A 19,711-nucleotide genomic window follows, 5' to 3' on the forward strand; every position below is an offset into this window, starting at 1 on the left:
ATGTATTATACAAATGTATTATATTTTAAATTGTAATACAGAAAGAAATATTTTACGACAAAGTTTGGAGTGTTATTTTAGTTTTAGTCATTTTTATTTATTCATTTTATTTTTCAGTTTTAATTTTAGTGTAGTGCATGTCAAACTAAATGAAAATGAGTAATGTTTTTTTAAAAATATGAAATGTAGTTTGTTTTATATTTAATTTTATTTCAGTTACAAAAATGTTTTTTTTTGTATGATTTTAGTTTTAAAGGGATAGCGTGTGTGTGTGTGTGTGCGTGTGTGTGTGTGTGTGTGCGCGTGTGTGTCATAGAAACAATTGTGCAGTAACATCACAGGCTTCTTATTAGGACTTTGATATCCCAAACATTAAGATCCAGACTCCTTCGCACAGTCATTAGCTGTTCCCACACGTGGACACTTTGAACCATGTGCATAAATGGACACACACACACACACACACACACACAAAACACACACACACACACACACACACACACTCACACACACTCACACACACACACACACACACACACACACACACACACACACACACACACACACACACACACACACACACACACACACACACACACACACACACACACACACACACACACACACACACACACACACACACACACACACACACACACACACACCTACCCAGAGTGTTATCACTGACGTGGTAAACCTTGTACAGGGGAATCCTAAATGCTCTGCTGGGCGTTTATAAATGAGGTTGTTGGACTGAGCCACTCTGAAACACAGCAGAACTGAAACCGATCAGCTGGACACGTGTGTCTCATCGAGTGGTCTCCTTCAAGACAAGTGCTTGTGTTCATGGCTATAGTTTTGTCAGTTATGGTCTACAAGTGACGACCTGTGCACTGGGTTCAGGTGAGACAGGTAGAGAGGGAACACGGTTCAGAACATAGATAAGTCACGTATTGAACTCGAAGGCTGGTGAATTGGGCTGAACATAACCACGCACACGGCTGAGAGTTTCAGAAGTGTTTGGACAGCTTTAGCTTTGAGAAACTACACCATCAGGTGAGTGCTTGGTGAAAATGCCTTTATTAAATGATATTTTTAAAAACATTTCAAGTAATATATATGTGGTGACAATTTACAATAAGGTCACATTATTTAATGTTGGTTAATGCATTAACTTTAAATAATGATATTAACTAACAATGTTTCAATGTTATAGTTAATAGTTCATAAAAATGACTTTCATTGTTAGTTCATGTTAACTCCATTACAAAAATTAACAGATACAACGTATGATTTTAATAATGTATTAGTAAATGTTGAAATTAACTAAGATTAATAAATGTATAATATATAAATGATCTATTAATTCAAATCATCTTAATAATTGTCATTGAATTATATCATAGGTCTTATTATTGATTATATGTTAACACACTTAAAATTCATCCTATAACCTTTTGTGACACTGCATTATTTAATTTAATAATTTCATTATTTTTAGGAAAATAAAACTCTTATTGGTGGCTTTCTTTAGCATTCCAGCCAAATAGTTGTACCATTCTTTAAAAGCTTTAAAACAACAACATCCAAAAGATGAAATTCTGTTGTACCATTTACATTAATATTTTAACATTCATTTGATTTTTGTATATAGCCATAGCCACTAACATAAGATGAGCCACGTAGTCATTCACATTCTGTTCATTGTTAGCGCGGAAATTGTTTGGCACAGTGCAGAAATCAATATAAAACCATGTGAGTTTGATCAATCGAGGAAGCTCTGATTATTGAGAAGCCCTGTGTGTTGTGTCCATTTACTTACAAAAAACAAATAGGGTTAATTCAGGATGATTGGGACACTTTTTCCCAGTCATCTCACAGGCAAACCTGAATTAAACCTACCAATCAAAAATGTAAACCTTGAATTCTGACAGTCAGATCCTTTTTTGTCATTGATTGTAATTCTCATAATGAATTATTTATCAGTATGATATAAATCCATTATAGAAATCTTAATAAATCGTACATTTTTATCTTTCATATCATATCATATTATTTTTTTCCACACCAATAAAACAATTTCTTAAACATTGTAAAACACCCTTTTATCTTTATAGATCCTGACTGGAGTATCACTGTGATTGTGAAAATGGCATTCTTAGATAACATTACCATTGCATTTTTACAGTAGAGAAGATGCCGCAAACTATTTTTAGTCCATAAAACTGAAAAGGCGTCAATAAAATTGTGACAGAACTGATATTTATATTTCACAGACCATGGCACCGCGACCAAAGCAAGAGGATGAATCTGAGGGGAAGCCAACAGAAACACTTGACGGTATGAACAGTGAACATCTGAGTATAAATCGTAAATCTAAACAAACCTCATTTTAAAAAGTTTCTCTCTCCCTCTCCTTCACATGTTCTCTCAGTTCCCCGAAAGAAGTCTCTCTCCATGGCCCCTGCTCTTTCCACAGCAGCTCTGATTGAGGATGATCCCTGGGACATGGCAGAATTGCAGGACACAGGGGTTAAATGGGCAGGTGTGCATTTTTGTTTTATTTTTGTTTTGTTTATGAGGCATACTGCATCATATAATTTCTAAGGCCTTTAAACTATAAGCATATGGATAAAACATATTGTAAAATCTTCTGCATGCCTAGCAAAAAAAGGCATTTTAGCATAATTATAAAAATGTCAACCTTCTAGTGGTAGGCCTACACATCTTTTTGCAGCGAAATCATTACTGATTTTTATAAAGTAAACTTTTATATTATTATTAATACTTCAAGATACACACTGACTGGACTAAAGCAACTTAGGTTGTCTTTATTATCCATACGTCGTTAAAAAGCATGTTCAAAAGTGAGTATCAAATATGCTATGCCTATAGCCTACATCAGGCTTTTGAGGAACGTTCATTTGTACAGCTCTAATCATCATTGTATGGCATTCGATTATATGTTTTATCTCCCACAATAAAAACTACAGAGCTTTGATCATAAAACTAAAAATAATCTTACTAAGACATGTTGTTGGGAGATATGAGAAGTTATAAGTGTATTTTATTTTATTTCAGTCTGTTATATACAAATCCATTCATTTGTGGCCATGCAGTTTATAAGCAACTGCACCAAATTCCATATAGTAGGCTACCTGTGGCGAACAATTTTTTTTTGCAAAACACAACACGTACATCACTGCAGTTTCAACAGAAATGAACACACAAGGCGTAATAAAACGTTGCCATTTTCACGTTCGTCTACTAAACACTTTTTTAGCGCCACCCACTGGACATTTCACGTTAAAACTGAAACACGACGCAAAGTGTTTTACGTTTTGCAACAACAAAAATTGCCACGTTTTTCCTCTTATATAGCCTACTGTCTATGCGTTTTTCTAATGAGCCTGGGCTGACATATTTGCTCAGTTTGGTCCTCTGAATAAAATGTGTAAAAGTGTCTCGAATGTAAGCTCTATATTCTCACTATGAGCCATAACTTTTTTATTTTTAAAAACATTTTGTCCGTTTTGTAAAAAAAAAAAAAAAAAAAAAGATTTCACTGACTATTATTTCATATGTCAGGCTTTACATAATGCTTTCTGTCTGTAAATTGTCTAGATCTGGACACTAAAAGGAAGATCCTGAGAGTTATAACCACGATAGCAAAATTCTTTGTGCTGGTTGGTTTGCTCTACATGTTTGTTTGCTCACTGGACATCCTCAGCTCAGCTTTCCAGCTTGTTGGAGGTAAACTCAACAGTAATACACAAAAATACAGTTTTCAATGGTTCTTAGATTAAGTGGAGAATGCTCTTTATTGCTGTCCATATTGCATATTGATGATTATTGCTGTCTATATTTCACATTTATTAATTTCAGTGCACTGGTTTCATGGTTCTCAAGGGTTCATCCAGAAAATTACAATTCTGGCATAATTATCTCACCTCCTGTTGTTCGAAACTTTTCTTTCTTCTGTGGGACTTACATGAAGATATGTTGGTAACAATTTGGATCTCATTGACTTACATTGTGTGGATAAAAATATATCAGGGGTCAATGGGAACCGCTTGGTTAGTGTAACCAGTCCTGCTCAGAGCAGGATTTGATCCGGGATCGCTTGCATGGGAGGCGGGCACACTGAGAAGGACGCTAAAGACCTCAGATGCTAGCGTCACATGCTAGCACGCCTCTTGAGGCCAGGGGAGTGAGGTTTACACACACAGATCTTACGTCCGTTCAACATTCTTCAAAATATCTTCTTTTATGCTCCACAGAAGAAAGATTCATAAAGGTTTGGAACGACATGAGGGTGAAATGATAATAGCATTTACATTTTTGGGTGGACTAACCCTTTAAATTAGCACACATGTAGCTTTCTAAAAATAAAACGTTTCTTAAATCATGGCATCAGGCAACCTTTCTGATTTTAAGCGGACCGTTTTTTTAAGACTACAAAGTTACTAAACTTGTTATGCGTAACAAGCATGTGTGTTTTCTCAGGAAAAGCAGCAGGGGACATCTTCCAGGACAATAAAGTGCTCTCAAACCCTTTGGCAGGCCTGGTAATTGGGATGCTAGTAACTCTCCTAGTCCAAAGCTCCAGCACCTCCTCATCTATTGTGGTCAGCATGGTCTCTTCTGGATGTGAGTATCAAATCATACTAATACTGATGACTTGAAATCACTGATAAGGAATGTAAAAAATGAATGCATCAATCTAAAAAATTTAAGTTCATTGCAACTTCATAATTGATTTTATTGCATATTCAGTATAGAGTTTTTCCACAGTCACTTACTGTATATTGTCAGTAGAAACAATTCAAATTTGAAATGGTCCTTTCTTTTAATCTTCTTGAGCATAAATGCTAAATCTTTGAACAGAATTTAATGACCTGAATCAAGATTTCAGATTTTCAAATCTTGATGTCAGTAAATCCCACTTTAAATAAATACATATAAACTACTTCTCAACAGTGCTGGATGTCTCAACTGCTGTTCCTATTATCATGGGGACCAACATTGGCACATCAGTCACAAATACTCTTGTAGCCATGACACAAGTTGGCGACAGGAACACGTTCCGCAGGTAAGAATAAGGCATTCATATAAAGTTCATAATGTGTAGAGCTGCTTATCTGAGCTCAACTCGTTTCATAATTGATGACCTTCACAGTTATTGAACTGAACTGAACTGAATCAAATCCTGAACTGACCTGGCACTATTAGTCTTTTTAGAGTTGGGGTTCTTTGCCACTATCTGTTTCTTTGGCTTGCTCAGTTGGGGTTTAAAAGACCCTTAATATTACGTAATATTGCATTATCGATTTGACTCCAGTTACACTATTGGATAAGGAATATAAACTTGAACTGAGTTGAGCTGGATGATGACACTATTGTCTTCTGCAGAGCTGGTTTATAGCTGAATCGACTTAGTTTCATAATTGATTCATTTTATAACATTGGAACTGTTATTAAAATGAATTAAACTGACTGCTTAGAGTTGAATTGAACACATTTCTGATTATATTTACACAGTTAACGAACTGAGCTAAATCAATAGTGAACTGACTTGAAATCAATTTATTGATTTCAAGCTGCTTTACGGGCAGAATTTGTCTCATATTTGATGACGCTTGCATAATTGATTCTGTTATTTTCCTGTTTATTATTGTTATGTTGCTTTGAAACAATCTATTGTATAAAGCGCTAAAGGTGACTTGACATGACTTATTGTATCATGACTGGATAGAACATTACATGAAGCAGGAAATGATTTAATTTTTCAGAGAAAAATTAACTTAAAGGAACAGTTCACCCAAAAATGTGAAATTCTGTCATCATTGACTTGAGGGATTATATAATGACAGAAAGATATTAATGATATTTAATTGAGATGTGACCCTTTTCTGTGTCCAGGGCATTTGCGGGAGCCACCGTGCACGATTTCTTTAACTGGCTTTCTGTCCTGGTGCTGTTGCCATTGGAAATTGCCTCAGGTTACCTGGTGAAGCTCACAAGCCTTATAGTGAGCTCATTTAATATCCAGAGTGGAGAAAATGCACCAGCCCTTCTGAATGTTATCACTGACCCTCTCACCCTTTCTATCATTGAGGTATGTATGAGTTCTGTCGGTATGTTGAAAGAAGCTAACATTAATGAGGACAAGAAGAGAGTGAATTACCCCACGCACACCTTATATTGCCCTTCTGTACAGTACAAAGTTACAAGGGTTGTTGTTCACTAACAGAGAGAGAGAGAGAGAGATAGTCATCTTAAATATAAAGGAGATTAGAAGCATAATCATAATAATTATAATTAATGTTTTTAATTTTCAGCTGGATGAGTCTGTGATAAGCGACATTGCTGTTGGAAACCCTGAAGCCAAAAACAAATCTCTCATCAAGATCTGGTGCCAGACAGCCTCAAACATGGTAATTCTTCTATCCGATGCAATGTGGCAGATACACAAAAAAAAAAGCCATTTTTTGATTTGATTTTTCTGATGTTGTTTGTTTCTAGACTCTCCAGAATGTAACGGCAACAAATTGCAGTGAATTGCAATTGAATTGCAGTTGGGAATTAAAAAATATTACAGAAATTATAAACATAAAAAAATGTGAGTTTGAAATGAACACCCATTTTCATTGATATTGAGCAAGAATTATGACTAAAGACAAATACAGACTACAGCACTATACACAAACAAGCAGACACTCACTCATCGGCGGTCTCTCTCTATTCAAACAGGCAATCACATCTTTGTAAACGCAAACCTTTCTGACCTGGCGGCGGGTCTGATTCTACTGGCTTGTTCTCTCCTCATCCTGTGCACTTGTCTCATTTTGATTGTGAAACTGCTCAACTCGATGCTCAAGGGCCAGGTTGCTGTTGTCATCAAGAAGATAATGAACACTGGTCAGCATCCTTGAGATACTAAAAAACCAAAGAGCTCCTAACTCCTGTTAAAATAAGACAAAAGGAAAAAAGAATCAACTGATACATTTTATTTTGACTGTTATTTATTTATTGTTTCTATGCACAGATTTTCCATTTCCATTTGCATGGCTGACTGGATATATTGCAATTCTGGTTGGAGCAGGAATGACCTTTATTGTCCAGAGCAGTTCTGTCTTTACCTCGGCTATAACTCCTCTTGTCGGTCAGTACAGCCATCTATCTATTCTTAGTCTTTTATTAATGTATTATGGTCCATTTTGTCAGTGATGCAATGTTGTTTAAAGTTTGGCATTGTTTACTCACTCACCCATACATGACTGAATCAGTCTAATTGGTGAAAACGAATCATTCAAATTTGTTTTGTAAGCAAGATCTCTTTGTGCCAAAGAGAACATAACTTACATTTTTAGCTTGTTCCTCCCCTTCAAGTCATAAAGGCTGCTTTTAGTTTTGCATAAATGTTTTGAAGCTTTTAAGTTTATTACAATTGCATGAAAAGAAAGTCATAATGGTTTGGAATGACATGAGAGTGAACACACAATGCCCTAATTTTTAGCTTTAAGACAGTATATGTTTGTTCTGTTCTGTATTATCTCTTTTTGTTTACTTATCTTGCTGAAAATGAATGGGAAATCAATTTGCCTGCTTTTTTCAAAGAACATTTGAGCGTATTTTACTATTTAACACCCAGAACTAGTAAAGCCTAGCTGTTGGAAGTTGACGTGCGTGTAAAGTGATACTTGTGTTTTTAAAATTTATTTCAGGTATTGGTGTTATAAAAATTGAAAGGGTATATCCTCTTTCCCTGGGATCCAATATTGGAACCACTACTACTGCAATATTAGCCGCCATGGCTAGTCCTGGAGAAAAACTAGAAAATTCATTACAGGTTAGCATGACATGCAAATATATGCAAGCATAATCACAATCACTCACCCAGTCCATAACTTCATGGTGCAACTCTTCTCTCCATTAGATCGCCTTGGTTCATCTCTTCTTCAACCTCTCCGGGATTTTGCTGTGGTATCCAATCCCTTTCACACGTTTCCCCATTCGAATGGCAAAGGCTCTTGGTGAAATATCAGCAGAGTACCGTTGGTTTTCTGGCTTTTACATCATCCTCTGCTTCTTCATTTTACCTCTATTTGTCTTCGGCCTTTCTTTGGCTGGTTGGCAGGTCCTTGTGGGGGTTCTTGTTCCCATAGTGGCTGTTCTGATCTTCGCTATCATTGTTAATATTCTCCAGAACCACAAACCTCAGTGGCTTCCTTCCGCTCTTCGGTCTTGGAACTTCCTCCCTCTATGGGCCTACTCTCTTGAACCATGGGATAGAGTGGTTACCATAATAGCCGCTCGCTGCTGCTGTTGCTGCAAGTGCTGCAATATTACGGAGGGAGATGAAGAAAAGGCAAAACATGAAAATATGGATAATGGAATAGAATTGTATAATAATCCAACAATGACTGGTGACATCAAGGAGGCCAAGAAAACATCAGACAATTGTGAAATCCTTAGGGCAACCTCTTTATAGAGTTTAGCAGAGCATTATGAGTTATTATTACTATAACATATCCAACTCAAACTGGATTAAGTTTTTTAAAACTTGCAGTTGACAGTAGGTTATATCAGTGGACTTGATGAACAGCAAGAATAAAGAGAAAACCAGTATATTTAATTTCACCATTTATTTTTAAAGTCTTACATTTATTTGACTTCTTATATTGACATTTTTATACAAAGATGCTATTTTGTACAGGAAATTGTAAATGTTATTGTTCAATAATCTTATGTTACACTGTGAGATTTTCTGATTGTTCTTTTACTTGTGTCAGCATTAAAAGCATACATTTATTTTGAATACCAATAGTTGGAAATAAACGCCAGCTTTCACACAAACAAAGTCTACTGTAAAATCTGTTTTAAATCAGAGTTTAACTCTGCATTATTCTACATTTCCTTTTATTTATGTAAACTTTATTTAACATGGGCCTTTGTATACTGTAAAATATTGCCATGATTTTACAATATTAAACCTTAATTTCTTGCAGTAAATTACTGTATTCATAATTGTATTAGTGTTACAAAACACAACTTGCACTGCGTTACATGCAAAAGATTGACTTTTAAGTCTGATCATAACTCTATATGTTACTGTACAGTACTGCAAAGTGCAAACTTTAACTGTACAGTACATAAATAATATAATATTTTATAAACAATGAGGCATTAATGTTGTTATTGTTGACAGCTCATTCTTTATGATTCTACAGGACAATGTCTTTATCATTTTCTGCTCCGCTTTGAAGTCAGTTTATTGTAATTTAACTGTGATGAATTGTAGAACTACTATTGTAAAAACTTACTGTGAAAGTATGACTAGAAGAAAGGAATATACTGAAAACCTTTTCACAATATTCTAATTTTGAATTTGTGGTTTTCATAAGCTGTAAGCCATAATTATAACAAATAAAGGCTTGAAATATCTCACTTTGCATGTAATGAGTCTATATAATATATTAGTTTCACCTTTTAAGTTGAATTACTGAAATAAATTAACTTATGCACGATATTCACGTTTTTCGAGTTTCACCTGTTCTAATAGTACCGTAATAAATACTGTAAATTCACACTAAACTTTTCCAATGTACACAACACAATTTTAAAAATATTTCTGAAATCTGTGATTTGCATTTTATAGTTTCTTGGTGATTTCAGGGGCAAATAATCAGGGCTCAAACATCAGTCTTGTCTGGACCTGCCATGTACACTGTAAAAAATATTGTTGGTTTAACTTGTACATTTTACTTGTACAAGGAAGGAACCTGGTTGCCTTACAATTTTAAGTTAATGAAATTAAAACATTTTTTTTAATACAATGGAGATTGGTTTAATGAACAGAAACTCAAAATATTATTTGATCTGAACCACATAAATGATCTAAGTTGATTTGACAAAAGAGAAAAACGTGATAAAGCATATACAAATATTTTTTTTTTTATAGTATTCAGAATCCAAAAACTGAATTCATCCCTCCAAAGGGTTTCAAGCACCCATGTTCAGATTACAGTTGTTTTATACAATTGTGATTACTTCTCACTCTCATTGGTCACAAAATAATGTATATGTGGAAGAGACTTTATCAATGAATTGAGAAATAGTCTTTTTCTGAACACTATACACAAACTTGTTCTCTTGGTCTCTTGTTCACAAAAACAAACATAAGCAAACACACCACAGCCAGTTCCAAAAGGGGATTTTTGCAGCGATGCCGTAGAAGAATTTTTAGTTCCCCAAAGAACCTTTCAGTGAACCATTCTTAAAAGAACTGTGTTTTTCTTAGTGTGAATGACAGTTTAAAAATCTAAAGAACATTTTTAAACTGTAAAGAACCTTTTGTGCAATGTAAAGGTTCCATGGATGTTAAAAATTCTTCATGGTATAAAATGCCACTAAACCTTTATTTTTTTAGACTGCATGATGAGTCACAAACACAGGCCTAATCTATTAAACCAGTGTGGTCTGTATTGCAAACAAATTTGAGTCTTATGAGCTGGAATCGTTCAAAATGACTTAATTTCACTGAATAGCGATTACTGAATCGACTTCTCTGATATAATGAATGTTAGCAATATCATCACCTTCAAAGCACGAAGCTAGAAAACAGAATTCAGCTTTTTGAACTTCTCATCTGTAAATTATTACATTAAAATTGATTAATACAAATTTTGGTCAAAGAAATATTCATTTTTTAACCTCAAATAATATCGTCTTTGTCATCCCTCGTCTGCTTATTTGTGCAAGATTACATTCCCCTCAATATTATCGCTTTCTCTAGTTAATGATTCTTCTTCTCGGAGCCTCATTATCAATCGCATCTCAGCTGCGTCTATCGGACAAACTCGTGATGTACCAGTATTTTTATGGCCAGTGGGTGGATTTGAGGCCATTAACTCAAACTTTGTCTGTTGCCCGTTTCATCCTTTATCAAGGTATTTATGGCACACTGCTATTTGAGGACCTTCTATAGAAATAAATGAAATTGTAGAAGGCGAAGGAGGTTGTTAAAGTTGGGAATAAATTGATAATAACTGGAGTAAAGTAAAGTCAGAAGAAGGAAGATGCTAGGTAAGGGGGAACTGCTTTGCCCTTTTTGGCCGTATTATCTTTATGGTTGGACATGTTATCCTGCAGTGGTGTCTATCAGCAATATTTATAGAGATTATCAAGTACTATTAGAACCCTGCTGTGTCATTCGTGCTTTCCTTAATAATAAAAGATCACTAATGATTAAATATGATAACTTCTTGGAATTGACTCAACTGCTTGTTGACTTAAACTGTTGTTTAACAATTTTAAAATCTTGCTATCAAAATGGATATTCTTTTCAAAGTATTCTTAATTTTTAAGTATTTATGTAGAATAAAAAAAATCACGTTTTATTTCAATCAAATTACTTTTAATCTACATAAAACAATATTCAACCTTGTTTGGCAAAAAGTAAACATACCTTTTGACCTCAAAATTTGATAAATTGCCAATTTGTTGACTAATACCTAAAGGGACTTATAAAACACAATAAAACAAGTGCAGGGCCTCTCTGAGAGTAAAGCCTTTAAGGACAATTAGTAATGTACAAGATTTTGATCTCAGCCATTTTTGTTGCTGCTTGTTCACTTGTACTCCTTGGGAACCTCGAGTGACATCATGAACAAAATTAAGATAAATAGAAAGCTTGTTATTCCTTAAAACATATAAATCCTGTCGAATCTGCATTGTACAATTACAGTATCAACGTAAACCAGATTCTCTTATACGTCTCAGACTATGGATATATCGTAACCAATATATATAGTATATATATATATATATATATATATATATATATATATATATATATATAATTTGTATTATTTTAAATGTGGGTTAAGTGTCCTGAAACTCTTTTTTTTTTAAATCCAGAAACCTCAACTATATTATTAAAATGTTTTTTTGTTTAAATCTGAACCATCAGTATTTGAGAGAATGAAATGATTAAAAGATAAGGTAAGCGAGTAATCTTAATGTCAAATGATCCAAGAGATCGTGTTACTAGAAGAAACTAGCACTATCTGTCCTTAAACCTTTGCTCTTTTAGTGTAATAGCAATTTCACAACTTAAGGGTTAAAAGCCTATATATAATGCTATTAAGGGCAGTTCTCTGAATTGTATTCCGGCACATACTGGTACCAGGTAGTGTCATTGATATTTCCTTTATCAAATTTTGATAAAGTATATTTCCGTATACTCAAATTGCTTGCAAATTTTCTATAAAATGTAATACCCATATGCTTAATTAAAATGTACCCAAAGACTTCATGAACTCTAGAACTTATTGTCGTTCATTTAGTGAAGAACATTACATTAGCAATAGTGTCCTAAATCAAGATGAGGTTAAGTGCCTGCCTTTTTCAAGTAATCAATGATGGTCATGGCTTGCTCATTGTGTAGATCAAATACCTTCTGATGTGATTTCAAACCATGCAAAATATTTAATATGAAGCTCCATTTAGTTGTTTAGAGTTTAAAAAGTTCCACTTAGTTCAACTGAAGACACTGCTTTAATATATATAATCTCAGTTTCGTCATGAATATGTTTTTGAATATGAAGTAATGAAAGGGGTTTAAGTGATAGGGAAATGAATAAAACACTGTTTATTAGTTCGTTCATTTTTGTGAGTGCGTATAATTGTACAAATTAAAGCCACTTAAATATAAACCTACTTCTGGCACTTCTATTGTTGTGTGTGCCCTAGTATTTGGAATATTTTGTCCTTCGTTTAAACTTTTCTCAGCCATCGACTTATGCTCATTTTAACACGTGTATGGCATATAGCAGCAGCATTCCCACATTGAAGCAATACTGCCATCTGGTGATGTGAAAACGTACTCGGTTACTAACGTAACCTCGGTTCTCTCTAGAAGAGGGAACGAGTACTGCGTCGAAGAACGCTACGGGAAAGATATTTCTTTGTCGAGATTGAAGCCTAAAATTAATCCTTAATTTTGTAATAATGTAAAACGCTTTTCTGAAGCATACAACCTAGGCGGAGCAATACAGCTCACCCATTGGCTGCTCTGCCAGAAAAGCACAGCCTATGCGAGGCCAGGACGCTGACCAATGAGGGCGCTTCGCGCCCTTCTGCGTCACCTCCCGCCCAAACAGGCGTGGCCTAGGCCTATAAATACGAGCATAGCTGTCTAACACGCCGATTTTCGTCAATGAAGCGACGCAGCGCGGACACGCACGGCCATGAGACGCAGTACTCGTTCCCTCTTCTAGAGAGAACCGAGGTTACGTTAGTAACCGAGTACGTTCTCTTACGTAGAGTTCTCTCGTACTGCGTCGAAGAACGCTACGGGAACCCCATGTAAAACGCCGTGCGTGCTCTTGGACCGACACAGACACCTAAGGGCGCGCGCGCCCTGGTATACAAGTGCCTACCCCAAGAAGTATAGGGAGAGCGGCTAAATTAGCATCATCCCTTTATAGTAGTGCCTCTTAAGGCATAATAGCATATATATGTAAATATAGATATATATGAGGGGTAATAGCATGCTCATGGGACACATTGTCAGTGAGTGATGCTTAAACATTGAAGTGACCTGGGCCGCAGCGCGGGGCAGGAACACTTATACATATTAACACTGAAGTGACCTGGGCCGCAGCGCGGGGCAGGACACTAATACATAGTCTTCTAGACCGAGAGCAGTTTAGCCTGCAACGCAGGAACCTCTAGGTTATAGAACCTAATAAATGTAGACGGGGAGGCCCAGCCTGCCGCCATACTGATATCTTGTAACGAGATTCCGCTATACCAAGCCCATGAAGAGGCCATGCCTCTCGTGGAGTGTGCTCTGATGCCCAAAGGGCATTCCAAACCTCTAGATGCGTAGGCTAGCGCAATGGCGTCCACTACCCATCGAGACAGACTCTGTTTCGTCGCGGCTCGCCCCTTGGAGCGTCCGCTGAACGAAACAAAGAGCTGCTCCGTCTGTCGAAAAACAGCGGAGCGGGACACATAAGCTCTTAATGCCCTGACCGGGCAAAGGGAGCTATTTCCGTCCTCTGAAGCCGGCAGGGCCGACTGGGAGATGACCTGAGCCCTGAACGGTGTGTTGAGGGACTTAGGCACGTACCCATGCTTCGGTTTCAATACGACTACAGAGTCGTTTGGCCCGAACTCCATACAAGAAGCTCTCACTGAGAGCGCTTGCAAGTCTCCCACACGCTTCACTGAAGCGAGAGCCAAAAGAAACACGGTCTTGAAAGACAGGTGTTTCATGTCAACTGAGTGAATAGGCTCGAAAGGGGCCCCTTTCATAGCGTTCAACACTGTAGAAAGGTCCCAAACGGGGACTGAAGGAGGCCTTGGAGGGTTTAACCTCCTGGCGCCTCTCAGGAAGCGGACCACCAGGTCGTTCCTGCCTAGTGAACGGCCAAGCGTTGGATTAACGAACGCTGATATGGCAGCCACATAGACTTTGAGCGTGGATGGGGTTCTTCCCTTATCCAATAGCTCTTGCAAGAAGGAGAGAATCTCCGGTTCTCCACACTGAAGTGGTGACAGACCTTGATCTGAACACCATCCAGAGAACACCGACCATTTGGAAGCGTAGAGCCGTCTAGTAGACGGAGCCCTAGCTTGCTCGATCGTGTCTAACACTCCTCTTGGGAGGTTAGCGGGTACCCGTTTATGGCCCATACGTGTAGGGACCAAAGCTCGGGGTGAGGATGCAGAATCGCGCCCTTGGCCTGTGAGAGGAGGTCTCTCCTCACTGGAATCGGCCACGGGGCAGTACTTTTCAGTCGCATCAAAGCTGGGAACCAGGTCTGATTCGTCCAGTATGGAGCAACCAGTAGTACCGAGCATCCGCTCTCCTTGATACGCTCCAGCACTTGAGGCAGGAGTGAGACAGGAGGAAAGGCATAGAGCGGACGGCGGGGCCAGACTCTGGCCAGCGCGTTCGCGCTCTTCGAAAAGAATTCTGGGCAGTGAGCGTTCTCCTGGTTTGCAAACAGGTCTATTTCCGCTCTGCCGAACCTTTTCCACAGCAGACGCACTGTCTGTGTGTGTAGGGACCACTCTCCCGTAGGAACATTGTTCCGTGAGAGTCTGTCCGGGCCTACGTTCAAGTGGCCTGGCACGTGTATTGCTCTTAACGAGCGCAGGTTGTGCTGGGCCCACACCAGTATGCGTTCCGCTAACCTGAATAGGTTTCGGGACCTCAGGCCACCCTGGTGGTTTATGTAGGCTACTACCGACACGTTGTCCGAGCGGACCAGGACGTGGTGTCCTTTTATCCGGGGACAGAAACGCCTCAGCGCAAAGTCCACCGCCATCATTTCCAGGCAGTTTATGTGCGGTAGTTTGGCTCGCTCTGCCCATTGGCCAAAGAGCGGTCTGCCGTCGAGCAGTGCTCCCCAGCCTGAGGTGGACGCGTCCGTGGACACCACCTTCAGGCTCGAGGAAGTCCCCAGGCTTACACCTGACCGGTACCAGTCTGACGCTCTCCATGGTGTCAGGGCTGAAATGCATTCCTGAGTGACCTTGAGGCGATAACGACCGTGTAACCATGCTCGGCGCGGTACGCGCGTTCTCAACCAGAACTGTAGTGGGCGCATGCGCAGCAGGCCCAACTGCAGCACTGTAGAGGCTGAGGCCATGAGGCCCAGCATTTTCTGAAATCTCCTGAGCGGCACTATGTGGCCGCTGCGGAAGGATTTCGCCATTTGCAGGGTATTTCGCCTGCGCTGTGATGACAGGCGTGCTGTCATAGACAGTGAGTTCAGATCCAGTCCTAAAAAGGAGATCCTTTGACTGGGAAACAGTGAACTTTTCTCCCAATTGACTCTCAGACCTAAGCACTCGAGGTGATCGAGTATTAGCGTCTTGTGGTGAGCGAGTTCTGACGGCGATTGAGCTAGAATCAGCCAATCGTCCAAATAGTTCAGAATTCGAACGCCTCGGAGTCTCAGGGGTGCCAGCGCCGCGTCCATGCACACTGTAAATGTACGAGGTGCTAGGGATAGGCCGAATGGCAGGACTGTGTACTGATATGCCCGGCCCTCGAAGGCGAATCTCAAAAATCGCCTGTGACGTGACGCAATTTGTATGTGAAAATACGCGTCTTTCAGATCTATCGCCATAAACCAGTCTCCTCGGCGAATTTGCGCGAGGATTTTTCTGGTCGTGAGCATTCTGAACTTCCGCTTTGTTAGCGTTTTGTTCAGACGCCTTAGATCTAAAATGGGTCTGAGACCCCCGTCTTTCTTCGGTACCAGGAAATATCTGCTGTACAGACCCCCTTCGCTCTGAGCTTGAGATAAAGGCTCTATGGCCCCTTTGCTCAATAGCTTCGCTATTTCGGCTCGAAGTAGATGTGCTACTTCTGTTTTTACCGTGGTTTCGACTTTTCCCGTGAAACGGGGAGGGCGTCGATGAAACTGTAGCGAATAGCCTCTTTTTATAGTCTCTAGCACCCATTCTGAGACCCCGGGAAGTCTTTCCCATGCATGTGCACGTGTGACTAGGGGTTGAATGTAATCTGGGCCCTGGTCGCGAAATGGCGGCGACACGAGAGCAACCGTGTGCTGTAACATGGACGCCGTGGCGTCTGAGGCGGGGGACATGTTTAACACAGTATGCGTCCCGCGCGCGCTCGACTCTCTGAGTTGAGAGAGAGCACGCGGGGCGAGCCCTACGGGGCTCGTTATGTTTGTGAATAAACGTGGGCGCTTGGTGGCGGGCACATTTATAACACCGGGGACACTGTGTTTGTGTACTGACTGACCGTTCGTTAGTTTCGTTTTTACAGAAACCGCGGAACGTGCAGTGTGTAGTGGTTGTGGGCACTGGATAGTGGGCACGCTCACTACATGTAAAGCACAACCGGCATGAGCCGATTTTATGTGTGCAAACCCTGTGTTGAACGGGGCTGTGCTTGTGTGAATGAATGGGCACTGGGTGGGCATTGCAGTTACACACATTACACCATCGGCCTTGGCCGGAACACCAGAAATTAAACTCTTTTTTAGATTTATCTGGGTCGCCGTGAAAACGGCGTTTGTGTGCAGGCAAACGGGCTTTACGGCCGGTTTGTTGGCTGCTAAATACACTGGTACAAACACGGAACTTAGGGCTGTACAAGCGAAAATCTTTGGTGGAAGTCCGGCCGCAGCGGGACCCGAACACCGTCGTTTTCCTAGCAGGGCTAGGATGGCGCCGAGGCCTCGGGCTTGAGTGAGATCTTGGGCCGAGGACCACGCGGTGGCGGGCGGCGTCCGGCGGAGCGAGACCGTGGTCTCTCTCGGGCCTGTTGCTGCTGGGCCGGTGCGGCGGGCGCGGGGCGCTGCTGAGTTCGGGCAGGCGGCTGTTTAGGGCGGCCTGTTGCGGAACTGGAGCGCTTTGGCAGAAAATGTCTCATGGCCTGCGAAGTCTTCTGTACCTCGGCAAATCGGTCCGCGAAGTCCTTCACGGAGGATCCGAAGAGGCCAGTCGGTGAAATGGGAGCGTCGAGGAACGCAGAGCGCTCCGACTCCGCCATTTCGGAGAGAGTCAGCCACAAATGTCTCTCGGAAACAGTAGCTGAGGCCATAATCCTGCCGATGGCGTGTGCGGCGGACTTTGTAGCGCGAAGAGCGAGGTCTGTGGCGCTACGTAAGTCCGGAACACTGATCGCGCCCGGGCCTTCCTCGTCTAGCTTGCAGAGGAGGTTAGCCTGGTGGATTTGGAGCACCGCCATGGTGTGCAGCGCCGATGCAGCTTGTCCGGCGGCGGAATACACGCGGCCGTTCAGAGCTGACGAAGTGCGGCAAGCTTTAGATGGTAGGACTCCCTTAGCCCGCCGTCCAGCAGAGGGTGGGCAAAGGTGAGTCGCTACAGCCTCCTCGACCGGAGGGAGAGCGTGGTAGCCTCTGTCTCGAGCACCGTCCACTACGGAGAATGCTGGCGAGGCAGAAGTACGTACTCTGGCTGAAAATGGCGCCTTCCACGATTTCGCTACCTCTTCGTGAAGCTCAGGAAGAAAGGGTGCGTGTCTGGAGGGGGGCGCAGCGCGGTCTCCAGCGAGGAAGCGGCCATCCAGCCGGTTGAGTGCAGGTTGTTCGGGCGTCGACCACTCGAGGCCGAGGCTCGATACGGCCTGTGTGAGCAGACGCATCAGCTCTGCTTCGATGCTGATCTTCCCTCCTCGACGTTCCGGAACGGCGGGGGAGGGGAGGTCCACAGAGCTCGCCCATCCCTCGCTCTCCGAAGCGAGAAGCGAACAGCAATCGTCATCCCCCTCTGATACGGCTTGCTGGTCGTCCTCCATAACAGACAAAGCGGCGTGCTGCGGCTGTTGTCCGTCGGTGAGCGACTCAAGCGACACGTTGAGAGGAGCTAGCGGCGGTGGCGGCGGCGAGCTCCTCGTGGAGGGAGGTTCCGGGACCCGCTGAGCGCGGCGCTTCTTACGGCGCGGCGCTACAGGGGGCGGTTGAGCAGTCTCGGCGAAAGATGCAAGGCGAGTCCGCAGAGTCGCGATTGGCATCATGTCGCAGTGATGGCAGCCGCCATCACCGAGAGCGAGAGCTGCATGTTCCTCGCCCAAGCAGGAAACACACAGTTCATGGTGGTCCCCGTCGATGAGCGCGGCTCGGCAGGAGCCGCAGGAAACGCGAGACATCTTTAAAAAGACACTCGTTGCTCTTTTGTGAGGAAAAAATGTGTGCCGCGGTAGGCGAACACACACACAAAACACACACAAAACTGAAAGGATATTCCACGCCGGAGAAGCGCAGCAGGGAACGGCGGCTGAAGGCGGCGATGACCAGCGGCTTCAGGTAAGGGCTCGTCCTGCTGAGGTGCTTGTTCCAAACGGCTGTGGCGGCTCGAATCAATCCAGCGATGCGTGCAGCTTCGTTGAATTTAAGAAAATCGGCGTGTTAGACAGCTATGCTCGTATTTATAGGCCTAGGCCACGCCTGTTTGGGCGGGAGGTGACGCAGAAGGGCGCGAAGCGCCCTCATTGGTCAGCGTCCTGGCCTCGCATAGGCTGTGCTTTTCTGGCAGAGCAGCCAATGGGTGAGCTGTATTGCTCCGCCTAGGTTGTATGCTTCAGAAAAGCGTTTTACATTATTACAAAATTAAGGATTAATTTTAGGCTTCAATCTCGACAAAGAAATATCTTTCCCGTAGCGTTCTTCGACGCAGTACGAGAGAACTCTACGTAAGAGAACAGTTAAGTGGGTAGGCTATTACAGATCCATTGCATTCATTTCCCCACATATAATGTGTAGGTTTGTAATTTATAAGTGCTTTCATAATGATTCCTGGAACGTAAGCAATTGAACTATTCTTAAACTATTCTACTCTTATTTTTTACTAACAACATCCTTTTTAACTGATCCACGTCAACTCACTATTTCCTGGTGTCGGTGTACCAGTCCCCGGGCTTATTTCCTTCCAGAAATCTTTTTCTCACGGCCCGCGCTTAAAAGGTGCGGTCTGTCTTCCCCATCGTGAGAACTTTCACACGCGTTTGGCTTGCAGCCGTCCGCAACTTACTCTCGCGATGACACGGATTTCTCTCTCATCCGCTCCCATAATAAGCGACCTGGAAATCTCGCGTGATTTCAGAACTTTCCCACGCCTGTGCCACCCCCCCCCCCCACCCCACCTTCCTGCTTTTTTTCTCACAGTGCCCCTCCCCCTCGTCTAAAAGCAGTCT

At 41.4% G+C, this 19,711-nt stretch overlaps 1 protein-coding gene and 1 long non-coding RNA gene across 4 annotated transcripts; one reads left to right on the top strand and one right to left on the bottom strand.

The window, feature by feature from the left end:
• Positions 1-679: 679 nt before the first annotated feature.
• On the top strand, positions 680-9,447 carry slc34a2a (solute carrier family 34 member 2a). 3 transcript variants are annotated; one of them, XM_079615588.1, is made up of 13 exons: positions 680-1,056; positions 2,277-2,340; positions 2,435-2,545; positions 3,625-3,753; positions 4,507-4,650; positions 4,981-5,092; positions 5,923-6,118; positions 6,342-6,437; positions 6,526-6,622; positions 6,754-6,921; positions 7,049-7,165; positions 7,728-7,852; positions 7,940-9,447. In XM_079615588.1, exons 2-13 carry the CDS (start codon positions 2,280-2,282, stop codon positions 8,492-8,494), a joined length of 1,911 nt encoding a protein of 636 aa, XP_079471714.1. In that variant the 5' UTR covers positions 680-1,056; positions 2,277-2,279; the 3' UTR covers positions 8,495-9,447. The 3 variants fall into 3 exon arrangements, with proteins under 3 accessions (XP_079471714.1, XP_079471715.1, XP_079471716.1); XM_079615589.1 differs by lacking the exons at positions 680-1,056; positions 2,277-2,340; positions 2,435-2,545 and adding an exon at positions 3,295-3,471 and having other exon boundaries at positions 7,940-8,856; XM_079615590.1 differs by lacking the exons at positions 680-1,056; positions 2,277-2,340; positions 2,435-2,545; positions 3,625-3,753 and adding an exon at positions 4,157-4,297 and having other exon boundaries at positions 7,940-8,624.
• On the bottom strand, positions 6,832-19,562 carry LOC307000184. Its single transcript, XR_013797994.1, has 3 exons — positions 19,404-19,562; positions 7,900-8,340; positions 6,832-6,965 (listed from the first exon to the last, which is right to left on the bottom strand). It is a non-coding gene; the product is annotated as an uncharacterized lncRNA (long non-coding RNA).
• Positions 19,563-19,711: the final 149 nt, after the last annotated feature.

Source organism: Phoxinus phoxinus, assembly GCF_949152265.1.
Source record: "Phoxinus phoxinus genome assembly, chromosome: 6".
Classification (NCBI taxonomy): Eukaryota; Metazoa; Chordata; class Actinopteri; order Cypriniformes; family Leuciscidae; genus Phoxinus; species Phoxinus phoxinus.

Coding starts and splice junctions, on each gene's coding strand:
- slc34a2a (XM_079615588.1), top strand. CDS start 2,280: ATGGCACCGCGACCAAAGCAAGAGGATGAATCTGAGGGGAAGCCAACA. Junction 2,341..2,434: donor GCCAACAGAAACACTTGACG/GTATGAACAGTG, acceptor ATGTTCTCTCAG/TTCCCCGAAAGAAGTCTCTC. Junction 6,438..6,525: donor GCCAGACAGCCTCAAACATG/GTAATTCTTCTA, acceptor GTTTGTTTCTAG/ACTCTCCAGAATGTAACGGC.